General features: G+C 35.6%; 1 protein-coding gene across 2 annotated transcripts; it reads left to right on the forward strand.

Moving 5' to 3' along the window:
• Positions 1-4,165: 4,165 nt before the first annotated feature.
• LOC124845465 (G-type lectin S-receptor-like serine/threonine-protein kinase At1g67520) lies at positions 4,166-7,328 on the forward strand. Of its 2 annotated transcripts, none has more exons than XM_047322565.2 (7): positions 4,166-5,398; positions 5,538-5,642; positions 5,744-5,946; positions 6,022-6,232; positions 6,362-6,599; positions 6,685-6,835; positions 6,914-7,328. In XM_047322565.2, exons 1-7 carry the CDS (start codon positions 4,282-4,284, stop codon positions 7,208-7,210), a joined length of 2,322 nt encoding a protein of 773 aa, XP_047178521.2. In that variant the 5' UTR covers positions 4,166-4,281; the 3' UTR covers positions 7,211-7,328. The 2 variants fall into 2 exon arrangements, with proteins under 2 accessions (XP_047178521.2, XP_047178522.2); XM_047322566.2 differs by having other exon boundaries at positions 6,362-6,580; positions 6,914-7,055.
• The last annotated feature ends 5,782 nt before the right edge of the window (positions 7,329-13,110 follow it).

Genomic DNA, 13,110 nt, shown 5'->3' on the forward strand with positions numbered 1-13,110 from the left:
TGAAAATTTCTTTAGCAATTCCTCTACGTACTTCCTCTGGCCCAGAAATATTCCATCTTCTCCTTGCTTTACTTATAGTCCCAAGTCTGTCATCTCAAATTGCTCCATCATTGATGCTTTGAACTCATTTAGCAGCTTATGAGAGGAGCTAAAGTAGATGATGTCGTCCACATAAAGATAGACAACAATGAATCCATTCAAGCCTTCCATTTTTACACAGAGAGTTGGCTCATTCTCACTTCTCTCAAACTGATTTTGACGAAAGAATGAGTCAATCTTGGTGTACCAGGCTCTTGGAGCATATTTCAGTCCATAAAGTGCCTCTTGCAGCTTGTAAACCTTGCCTTCTTCACCATCTTTGACAAAGCCAAGTGGTTGCTCAACAAAAACTTCTTCTTGTAAGTCTCCATTGAGAAATGCAGATTTTACATCCAGTTGAAAAACAAAATCGCTTGATAGTTGAGGGACTAAAAACATATTTAACCCTTAATATTATAAAAATATCAAATGAAAAAAAATTAACAAACATTTATTGAACATTTATTAAGAGTAACTTTTTCAGTATCATCTTTTATTATTATATTACAATAATTAATAAATATTAGTTTAATTTTTACATAATAAAATATAAGTACAATAAAACAATTTTATGAGACAACAAAATAAATATAAATAAAAAATTATTTTAAAATAAAATAAATAGATAAAAAGATAAAATAAATTATATACACATATAAAACAAAAAAATATAAATAAATAATTAAAAACATAAATATAAAAGTAAAATAATATTCATGAAAAAATAAATATAAATAAAAAAATTAAAATAAATAAATAAAAAATAAAATAATTTCCATACATATATAATAAAAGAAATATAAATAAAAAAATAATAATATTAAATTATTGAAAAGATTAATTTGTAAGACTTATGAATAAAATAAAATAAATTTTTAGTATTTTTTTATATTATAGTAGATAATAGATTTTCTAAAAAACTTCCATCTAGAATCAAATAAACGAATTCTTAAAAAATATTTAAAGAAAAAATGTTAAATAAAAAATATTTATAAAATCATAATATTTTTTAAGTAAAATTTAAATATCTTTTATTTAATGGATGCATCGGTTAAAAACTTTAAGAACATGTTTTATTTCTTAATTTCAATTAAAAAGTTACTTTAATAATTTATTTAATATAATTACTGCGTTGTTTCAGGTATCACATGACTACTATTTAAAAAATTTAAATAATTAATCTTTTTGTAATAAATTTTTATAATTACAGTTGCATGTATTTGTGGCGGTTCAGGAAAAGTTTGAAGAAAAGTACTTAATAAAAACTAGGACAGTGTTAAAATTAATACAATTCAATTTAAAATTAATATATTAGTAGTTGAGTTTAGTTTATACTGTATGTGAGACCTTAAATAATTAACGCACCCAATCCCACACTCTGATCACCATTAAATGCACCGTGCCACGTCAAAACACACTCACACCCACTCTGCATGCGATTGCCAAGTGTCACGGCTGGAACATTCTAAAAACGTTAGTGGAAGACAAGTGGCATGCGGAGAATGGGCGTTCGTCCTGCGTGGGAAGGGAAAATAATTTCTCTGAAAAACTCTTCTCCACTCTCTTGAATGCTTCATCTTCTTCCCCGAAATACTGATTTCAAATTCTCTGCCTTCTCTCTAAAACCACTTCAACTTCTCTCCACCGTAACTCACCACCATCTCCTCCGATCCCATTTCAGAAACTGTAGGACCGTTCACGGCGTCGTGAGCTTTCACTGGAACCGAACGCTTTAGAGTTCTGTGACCGGTAAGTTCTCAAACTCTAAACACTTTTTTTCTGAGTTGCATGCGAACCCTGGTACAGCTGCATGTTAGAGTATAAGCTAAGTTCTTCTACGTTTCCTGTGGTTAGATTTAGTAAAACCCTTGAGAAGCACGTTGAGGGTAGGAAACTGTATTTGGACAAGTTAAAAGCATTCGCTTAGGGCGTTCACTGCTGAACCAGGTAAGGGAAGCTTTAGTAATTTAATTGATACTTGTATGATGTGTGTGAAAGCATGAAGTTTACTGGGTGTCTGAAATGTATCATGTTTAAGTATGCATGAACGAGCACTGTTGTACTGGATGCATATGAATGATATTGTTTGAACTGTATGTTGAGAATGAAACGTATGAATTGGAAAATGGATAATTTCTGTAAGGTAGGAGATGATAATATGAATTCTGTAATGTATGAGATTTATGGTGTAGATAAATTATAAGATATGAATCGTATGAAAAATGTGAAGTTATTGTAAATGAAAAATCTAGAAAATATAATAGTCCTTACTTTGATAATGCACGCTCGTCATCGAACGGTCTTCTACCGTTCGATTTTTCCCTGAAAATGACTTAGAATAGGAGTTCTTTCATTTGGAAAGGATTTTGCTTAAGAACGAGCGTCCTCTTGTGAAAGGCTAGGGTTGAGCGTTTGGCACAGCCTAGTGGTACCCAACATTCGTAATCAATTGAAGTTATATTAGTAACGCTCGGTTTTATATCCAGCGTTCGTTATAGGTAACGCTTAGTCTTATACTAAGCGTTCGTCCAAATCGGTGTTCGGTCTTATACCGAGCGTTCGTTCTAATTAGTGCTCGTTCATATACCTAGCGTTAGTCCTAAGTAGTGTTCGGTTTTATACTGAACGCTCGTCCTTATCTTTGATTCCTGAACGGACGTAAATAGCGTTCGTCCAAATTATTAGTTGGCGTTCGGTCATTGACTGGCGGTGTTGTCTCCTGAATTAAATCACTCTCGGTTTATTATCTAGATAATTGTGGTGTATCTATTCATTGGATTCGATCTCGAGTCGTTGTACTTAAATTATTTTAAGTATTATTCAAATCTTCTAGAATCAGTTCATTTAACTGATTTAAGTATTCGTAACGTCCATCAGCGGACAGGGGGTCGTTCATTTTGGTCAGAAACAAGGATTTCTCTGTACTGTGATAACGTTCGTCCTTATTTTGAAAAGGATGAACGCTCGTCATTTTATGAAAGTGGAATAAAGAATGAAAATGTGATTAAGAGGAAAAGTTACCATGTGCGAACGATATTTTAATTGAAACATTGAAAGTGGATTTTGAACGAGCGTTCCAAGGAGGAACGACTCTATGATTGGAATGTGATAAGTTGTGTAGTATGACCATGGTAAAGCTACTGATGGCTGTTCATCCTGATATTCCGTGAGTGCTCGTCCTCATGTAGAGGGGAGCAGGTCATGTGTGGGAATGGCAGGAGGTCCTAGTCCTTAGGAGTACTTTGGACTGATAGGGCTAACCTCGGGTGGCAGCTGTTGAGCGTATCCCAGTTATTACACCACCCGGGTGCACAAACGCCTGTAGATACATGGATTCATACAGTCCGGACGGTCGGTCTTGTGAGAGTTTGGATGATTTATTATATGCTTTGATATATTGTTATATGTCTTGTATGTTAATTGCATATGTTAAATTTTATATTGGTTGTATGAATTAAATTACCTAAGCTTACCCTTGCAATTCCTTGTGTTGTCTACTGGTTATGTACGTCCGTCTTGTCAATGCAATGATCATCCGTGTGGATGTGAGCAGGCGGAGAGGCGCTGCTTGAAGAAACGCTGGAAGAAGAAAATTTGGAGAACGACAGCCTAGTCGAAGTAGAGGTTAAGGCCGAGCCATAGAGCGCTCGAGAAGTTGTAGTTTTTAGTATATATGTGTAGCTTTTTGGGACGTTCGGTTATTTGGCTTTGTAAAACCGTTCGTCCTGAACATTAGTATATTGTAGAATTTTCTGAACTCTGTATCCGTTTACTGTTCGGTTTTTAATAGCTGTATTGCTTAAGACTGCACTGTTAATTCTGTAAATGTGATTAGTTCTAATTTATGGTAATTACTATATATTGGGATGTTACACTGTAGTTTAGTACAATTTAATATAGTTCAGTTCAGTCCAATTTAATAAAACAAAAAACAGTTTATTTCAGTTTGTTTGAATTATTTTATAATTCACTTTAGACAAATTAATTTTTAGTTCAATACAAAATTTTAGTAGTGTATAGGTGTATTTCGCCATACTCTTATATATTCTAGATGTACCATAAAACAAAGTGCAAAATTTACGGAATGCACTTGAAATTGAAAGCAGTTAACGAGCACCACTCGTTACTCCTAAATGATAAACGATGGTCCCTTCCCAGATCCAGGGATAGTAAACCTTGCAGTGTGAACTTTCAAACTCGAAGATGGTCAGTTGTAAACCTCAACATTTTCTGCTTGCTTTGAGTTTCTGCTGGTGGACAACTTGTATCCACGTTAGCTCTGAAAAGCACAGTCTGAAACCTGGAGAAAAACTGAACAGCACCACCCTGTTACGTTCTGAAAAAGGTTATTATTTTATTAAGATTGTAACAAGTTACTTGCAGATCTATGGCCCCAAAAATGAGAATTGGACAGTGTGGATTGGTAATAGAAATCAACCTGTTGACACGGGTTCTGCAGTTCTGCTGCTAAACCACTCTGGTGTACTGAAAATAGAATCCAAAGATATTGAACCCATCATCCTTTACTCTTCACCACAACCTTCCGAAAACACTGTGGCCACCTTGTTGGACACGGGCAACTTTGTACTGCAACAACTTCACCCCAATGGAACAAACACAACTCTGTGGCAAAGTTTTGATTACCCTACTGATAATTTGCTCCCTGGGATGAAGTTAGGCGTCCATCACAGGAGTGGCCATAAATGGTCACTAGTTTCGTGGTTGACTAATTTGGAACCAAGTCTTGGGGCATTTGAACTTGAATGGGAACCCACTAAAACGGAATTGATCATCAAGCGAAGAGGAAAACTGTGTTGGGCAAGTGGAAATCTGGGAAACGGTAGACTCATGCAAGGCACATCTTACGAGATTGTCTCAAACGAAAACGAAAGCTACTTCTCAATCACAACTTTCAATGGAGAGCTTACAAGATGGGTGCTTTTAGAAACTGGGCAGCTGATAAATCGGAATGGAGCGGATAATAATGTTGCGAGGGCTGATCTGTGCTATGGCTACAACACAGATAAAGGGTGCCAACGATGGGAGGATATACCCTTATGCAGGCATCCTGGTGATGCATTTGACAGCAGGGAAGGGTACCCCAATGCAGACATGGCAAACAATCTAGAAAATTCGAGTTATGGGCTAAGTGATTGTCAGGATATGTGCTGGAGAAACTGCAATTGTGCTGGATTCAAAAACTATTATGATGATGGTGGAACTGGTTGTGTATTCTATCACAAGAACTTCACCACGGGTACTAATTTTGCAAGTGGGGGCTCTAAATTCTTCGTACTTGTAAACAAACCCCATCACAAAGGTATGTTTATCTTACAGAATTTCAAAACTTCCTAGTACTTCCTTTTTAATTTAGTTTATAACTTTCAAAGTAGCACAAAAGTTACTGATATTTAGCTTTATTCCCATGTGTTTGTGAATGCCGAATGGTTCATATGCAGGTAAAAAAATGTGGGTATGGATAACTGTTGTATCAGTAGTAGCTGCTCTGTTAGTAATCTCTGCAATTACTCTTGCCATAAAGAAAAGAAAACGTCGTCTTGAAGGTTGGTTATACATGTGAAATAAACATGGTTCAAGATGCTTTATTGAACTCAATCCCTTGATTTGATCCCAATCTTAATCATTCATATTTCAAACTAAACAGGGAAAAAAAGAAAAGGGGTGGAGACTAAGAATATGGCAGATTTAGCAGCATCAAATAGATTCTATGATGTCAAAGGCTTTGACGATGAATTAAAGATCAGACAAAATCTAAAAGTGTTTCCTTTTACAGTGGTATTGTGGGCAACAGAAGATTTTAATCCTGAAAACAAATTAGGTGAAGGAGGATTTGGACCTGTTTATAAGGTGATATGAAGCCAAGTTTTAATTTACTAAGAACTTTCTCTAATAAAGGTCTAATAATCCTTTTGTTGCCATTAGGGAATCCTTCCTTCTGGGCAAGAAGTCGCCATAAAAAGACTTTCAAAATCATCAAGACAAGGAATTGTGGAATTTGAAAATGAACTGGTGCTTATATGTGAACTTCAGCACACCAATCTTGTACAACTACTTGGATATTGTATTCACGAAGAGGAAAGGATTTTAATTTATGAGTTCATGTCAAACAAAAGCTTGGACTACTATCTATTTGGTGAGAATTATTTCTCAACTTAATTTTGCAATATGCTTCATGCTTGTGTAATTTAGGAAAGTCCTTTTGCTTTGTTACCTTTAATGTAGTATATATTCTCAGAATATTATGTTTCCTTTCCTTGAGAAGATTGTGACAGAGGCAAGATTTTGGATTGGACGAAGCGCTTCAATATAATAGGAGGAATCTCTCAAGGATTACTCTATCTTCATAAGTACTCGAGACTAAAAATAATTCATAGAGACTTGAAAGCCAGTAATATACTTCTTGATGAAAATATGAATCCAAAAATTTCTGATTTTGGATTGGCAAGAATGTTTACACAGGAAGAGTCCATGACAAATACTAGTAGGATTGTTGGAACCTAGTAAGCTTTCAAAATTATTTCTTTCCAACAAAATAATATGTTAATAAAGTTTGTATTTTCAACTGTGAATTACTTTTTCTTGTAGTGGTTACATGTCTCCTGAATATGCCATGGAAGGAATTTTTTCTACAAAATCTGACGTCTACAGCTTTGGAGTGTTGCTACTTGAAATCGTTAGTGGAAGAAGAAATACTAGCTTATATGATGTTGATCAACCTCTTAATCTAATAGGACATGTACGTGAAATTTCTATAAAAAGTGTTCTTTTTCTTAATATTATTTTCCTTTGTCTAATTTGTCTAAAATGTTGATAGGCATGGGAGTTATGGAAAGAAAGTGCAGTTCACCAATTAGTAGATCCATCATTGAGTGAGTCCTTTGATCTTGAAGAAATGAAAAGATGCATTCATGTGGGTCTCTTATGCGTGTCACAATATGCAAAAGACCGACCAACAATGTCTGATGTTATATCAATGTTAACAAAAGAAAGTTCAATAGTTACCTTGCCTCAAAGACCTGCTTTCTATTTGGAAAGAGATTACTCTTATAAGGAAGTATCTTATGAAGAGTTAAATACTGACTCTATGGAAGAAATTACTACTTCCTCTTGAGTGTAGATCGATATTCTTGTTTTATTTATACATAGTTTAATTTCAATTTTAGTTCTCAGTTATTGTAACTATAGTTTCAGTTACTCAAGTTTCAATTATGCTAATTAGATTCACGTCATCTACCTATCACAAATATGTGAATAGATTGTAATTGTGTCAATTAGGTCATGCATATAAAGCAATTTTGAAATGTGAATTGAAGTTTAATTACTTATGAGAGTGTATAAGAATCAACAATCATGCAATTGCAATATTGGAGGGATTTGCAATAATTGAAAGAATTTGGACGAGAGTATGCAATTGCAGTAATGTAGGGATATGCAATTATTGAAGGATTTGGATGAGAGTGTGTAAATCAACAATGGTACAATTACAAAAATTGGACATGTGAATTTGGCCCCACTCACGTGATTCATATGAAACACTTTTTAAAATTAAAAATATTTTAAATTAAAGATGAAAAATATTACACAAAAATATTTATACACATGAAAAATATTTATTCATTCCAAATCCAAATTAAATGTGAGTAAGTTTGACTTAAGTTAGGCTATACCAACACCATCTTAGGTTGGTCGAGAGGGGTCTAGTGAAGCCCATTCTAAGTTAGGCTAAGTCACATAATGGCCTATATATGATATATCATAATTTAATACCCTAGTAAAGAAAAGATTTTTAACGTGCTATATACGTCTCGATTTTATCGAAATTTAAGCGTATAAAAGCGCGGTGACATTTTCATAGTTTTAGCGAAAGTATATGTCTCAGTTCTACAAGAACCGATATCTAAAGGGGATACTACCTCGGTTCTGAGAACAACCAAGGCATAAAACCCTACTGCACACTTGCAAAAGGACTTTTCACCTCCTAGACTTTTTGAAATAGGGCTACTACCTCGGTTCTAAGAACAACCGAGGCAAAAAACCCTATTGCCCACTTGCAAAGAGGACTTTTCACCTGATAGACTTTCTATTGTAATTTGAGATAATATCTTTAGAATCTTCCTAATTAGAGGAAATAGATACATAATCTTTTATTTTATTTTATTTTCCTAGTTTTCGTAGTTTCCCTATTTCTCCTTTTAGGAGAATTAGATTATTACAAATAGAGGGTATGAGAATGTATTTTTCATGATTGAGAATAATAAAATAAGTCTTATTTTCAACTTGGTGTCAGAGCTCCTGATCTTGGGGCTCCATTTTGCTGCAACAGTCACACCACCGCCGTTGTCCGACCACTGCCGTCACCGGTTGGGGTTGTTGATAGGGCAAAAAGGTGCAGTCAAAACCGGCGATCACAACGCCGGAAGTCGCTCCGTGAGAGGAGCCGCCACGCGTCGCCACCGTCGTCGGCGAGTGTAGCCCACGCGCCCACCTCCGGCGAGCCCCACTCGCTGCCGTCGCCACAGACAGGGTCGTTGGAGCCTGCTGAGTCTATTCCTAGGGTCGGTGACGACTTGTTTGGGCTATATTTGAGTATATCTGAGTTTTAAGTTCTGCCCCTTTTTTTCTCGGTGTGACCCACTCACTGTCGCCGCCACAGAGGAGTCGTCGGAGCCTCCTGAGTCTGTTCATAGGGTTGATGACGACCCGCTTGACCTATATTTGAGTAGATTTGAGTTTGAAGGTTTTGTTCCTTTTCTTGGGTATATGATGTTTGAAGTAAAAAGTATTCCTTTGGGGGTACCTAATGACCTACCAAATATAGGAAGTACCTGTTGGTTGGATAGTAAGAATTACTTACAATGGAGCCAATTTATTCGAAGGGTTCTCAAGGGTCGTTCAAAACTTGATCACATAGATAGAGGAGGACGAGGACCATATGACACTCATTTTTAGATTTGGGACAATGAAGATTCATTAATTATGACTTGGATGTAGCAATCCATGATTCCTGAGATAAGGAAAAATTATATGTTTCATTCTTCTGCAAAAGAAATATGGGATGATTTACAGAGTACCTTTTCTTTAAAAAAGGATCTTGCTGCTTACTATGACATCAAGAACAGGATATTTAATACAAACAGGGCTTCCTTTCCGTATCAGAATATCACGGAATCCTGAATGGTCTTTGGATGGAACTCGATTAGATCCAAACAATAAAGATGTGTAAAACAGATGCTGTCGTTCTTGCTAAATTCATTGAAAGGGAAAGAATCTTTAAATTTCTCCAAGGCCTGAATCATGAGTACGAACCAATCCGAGTTAAGATTTTTGGAAGAGAAAAATTACCATCCCTGTCAGAAGTTTTCTTTATGGTAAGAGGAGAAGAAACTCGAAGAACTGTCATGCTTAATGGAGGGATCTCCAACACAGGCTCTGCCATGACAACTCGAAAGGGAGTCCACAAGGGCACAAATGCTGGGGGAAAGACATTTGAAAAAGGTAATCATGGGGACTATTGTTCATATTGTAAATGATATGGACATACCAAGGAAATATGCTTCAAACTCCATGGAAGAAAGAATGTTCTCGAGCGCATGAGAAACAATAAAGGTGATAACAGTTGAAAAACTGTTATTTTCATGATTAAAATTGACACTAAAAGCAACGTTTACACTTAGAAACTAGCTTGAAATCATGCTTTTCTTCATATTTTTAGAAATAAGAGAGCTGGACAGGTTTATGCTTGATTTCAGTGTTTTTGTGCAGGTTTTAAGGTGAATTTGGTGAAAGAAGTGAAGAAGGAGAGAGATGGAATCAGAAAAGACATCAAAAAGTGCAAAAGGAGAAGCCGAAGTCACCGCTCAGCGGCAGTTTACCACTGAGTGGCACTCAGGAGCTTACGGGAGGTCCGCTGAGGGGCAAAATGGCCGCTGAGGGGAAGAAACGACTCACGCACTTACCGCTGAGCGGTACTTTACCGCTGAGCGGCACTTTTATGGGCTTGGACCTAATTTTCTGTAATTTACGAATAATATATAAGCTTTAGGGTTTCCTAGGGTTAGGTATCTTTGGCTGGAACGAAGAAAACACTCTCTCTTCCACCCCTTTGAAGGAGGATCTTGGATGCTGAGGCTTCCTCTTCACCTTTTTAGGGTTTTATCTTTCATTCTTTCATTGTAATTCATCTAGGTTCACCATGAATATGGTGAACTAAACTCTGTATGTTTGTTGGGGAATCAATGTAATCTTTTGAAGCTCTCATATATGGAATCTGTCATTCTTCCACTCAGTATGACCCTGATTCAATTAACAAAGCACCCTTGGGGCATCTGATACGCTATCGTTCAGGCTATCAAATTAATACTACTTTCAAGGCAACTTCAGTATTGCCAAGTAGTATTTAAGAAAGTAGATAGGGTTAACGTAACCCTGAGTCGTCTCCCAACGAACACGAAATTGCTTTCGAATATCTGACTCTTATGAATGTTATGCAATGCTTATGAATAAAAGTAATGGTTGAAGAGTGTTTAAAGAATAAATAGGAAACTTAAAAACAGTTATGATGAAATAGGCTAATTCCACTACTTTTCCAAGATAAATTCATCATCGGTTATTCACAGATAATTGTTCAATTGATTATTATTTAAGTTTCAAATTAATTAAAGTACATTCTTAATTAATTTGAGGGCGATCATGCATTTAACCAAAGTAAATTCTCAATCAAATGCAAAACCTTTCTAGATTATTCACAATAAATTCAACCGAAGTACATTCTCAATCAAATTTTATTGTGTTTAATCATGTCTATTCTTAAATCTCCTAACCAAATTAAAAGCTAATCAATCAAAGTAAATTCTCAATTGATTATTGTTGAAATTATTACTAATCAACCAAAGTACATTCTCAATTTATAGTAAAAACCATTTAATCATATGAAAGTTCCTAAATTGAATCAAAGTAAATTCTCAATTAAACCTAGAAACCCTAGAACTCATATAATCAATATGCATGTAGATTCAAACACATTATGATGCAAAAATATTTACTTTTAACAAGATAGAGAGATGAAAGACATAGAGAGAACAACTTAAATCAATAATCAAAGTAAACAATTGCATTAACTGAACGTAACCTCAGAATCCGTCATGGAATTACAGCAAAATAGCCCTAGATGCTTAGCTCTCCATGAATGGAGTTGAATACAAGATTAAAGAAAAGTGAGAGGAGTATGAGAGAATGAATTAAGTGAAGTCCCCCTTGGGTCTCTTTATATAGGGCTTGATTGGGCTTGGACTCTTAATATTCAGTTGACATAATCTTTTATCTTATATCTTCCAAATAACTAAAAGATTTGAATAATTATAACATTATTTGGAAGATATTTTCTGTTGATATTCTCTAATTAAATGAATTTAACAACTGAATTTTATCTTTTAACTTTTCTAACTTTTTAAAATTGCACAAATGCCCTAAAATTTCCCTATCTGCACTTTAGCCCCTTATGAATTTCTGAAATTGTAGGAAAGCCCCTCAATTTGACCACTTTTGACCAGAGGAGACTTGTTGACTTGCTTTGACCAGTTTTGACCCAGCTTTATTCTTCACACATGAGTTAACCTTTTTGAATTCCCAAGAAAATAAAATATGAAAGATAACACTCAAGTCAACATGTATCTATTTCTCTCCAATTCTCTCAAGTGTTTTTGGCTTGTGTGATTATTGATTAACTTTGACTTGATTTTTATCTTTTTGTTCTTTTTATCTTTTTGTTTATTTTTTTATCTTTCTATCTTTCTACCTTTTTATCTTCTCATCTTTTTAGTTTATCTTTTCTATCTTTTTGTGTAACAATTGTTTCTAGGGTTTTTGTGTTCTTGTGTATGCAGGATACAATTTGGACTAGGAGCAAGAAAACTTCGGAACCTCTTCTTGAAGGATTGGACGAAAGTATAAGGAGAAGGAGGATCCGAACTTCTAGAGAATTATTTCCTTATCCGGAAACACTTCTACAACCCTCACCACAAAGATCTAACCAGAGCACTGAAGAGATGGCCGAAGAGAACAATGTTAGAGGTACTCTAGCGGATTACACCAATGTTGTTGGCCCTCATCACTTTAATAGCATTGCTAGGCCGAGGGTCAATGCTGCAAATAGAAAAGTGAAACCGGCGTTGATACAATTGGTAAAAAGCTACCAATTTAATGGGCTATCACATGAAAGTCCATATGATCATCTCACCACATTCAACGAGATTTGCAACACTATAAAGATCAATGGTGTGCCTGATGAAACGATAAAACTTAGTTTGTTTCCTTTCTCATTGGGAGGCAATGCTAAGTTATGGTTGAATTCTTTACCGGAAGGTAGCTTTGTTGAATGGGAAGTCGTGGTTTCAAAGTTCCTAAACAAGTACTTCTGATAACAGTTGAAAAACTGTTATTTTCATGATTAAAATTGATACTAAAAGCAACCTTTAACACTTAGAAACTAGCTTGAAATCATGCTTTTGTTCATATTTTCAGAAATAAGAGAGCTGGACAGGTTTATGCTTGATGTCAGTGTTTTTGTGCAGGTTTTAAGGTGAATTTGGTGAAAGAAGTGAAGAAGGAGAGAGATGGAATTAGAAAAGGCATCAAAAAGTGCAAATGAAAAGCCGCAACTGCCGCTCACCGGTAAACTGCCGCTCAGGAGTTCACGTTGGCACCGCTGAGGGGCAAAATGGCCGCTGAGGGGAGAAAACGACTCACGCACTTACCGCTGAGCCGCACTTTACCGCTGAGCGGCAACTTATGGGCTTGGGCCTAAATTTTCTGTAATTTTATAATAGTATATAAGCTTTAGGACGTCCTAGGGTTTGTATCTTTGGCAGAAACGAAGCAAACACTCTCTCTTCCACCCCTTTGAAGGAGGATCTGGGATGCTCAGGCTACCTCTTCACCTTTCTAGGGTTTTATCTTTCATTCTTTCATTATTATTCATCTAGTTTCACCATGAATATGGTGAACTAAACCTTG

This window comes from Vigna umbellata, chromosome 7, assembly GCF_029865625.1.
Source record: "Vigna umbellata cultivar VRB3 chromosome 7, Vumbellata_1.0, whole genome shotgun sequence".
Classification (NCBI taxonomy): domain Eukaryota; kingdom Viridiplantae; phylum Streptophyta; class Magnoliopsida; order Fabales; family Fabaceae; genus Vigna; species Vigna umbellata.

Excerpts from the sequence above, each read along its gene's own strand:
- LOC124845465 (XM_047322565.2), top strand. The coding sequence starts at position 4,282 with ATGGTCAGTTGTAAACCTCAACATTTTCTGCTTGCTTTGAGTTTCTGC. Across the intron at positions 6,233-6,361 it reads CTTGGACTACTATCTATTTG|ATTGTGACAGAGGCAAGATT; the intron begins GTGAGAATTATT and ends TTCCTTGAGAAG. Across the intron at positions 6,836-6,913 it reads CTCTTAATCTAATAGGACAT|GCATGGGAGTTATGGAAAGA; the intron begins GTACGTGAAATT and ends AAATGTTGATAG.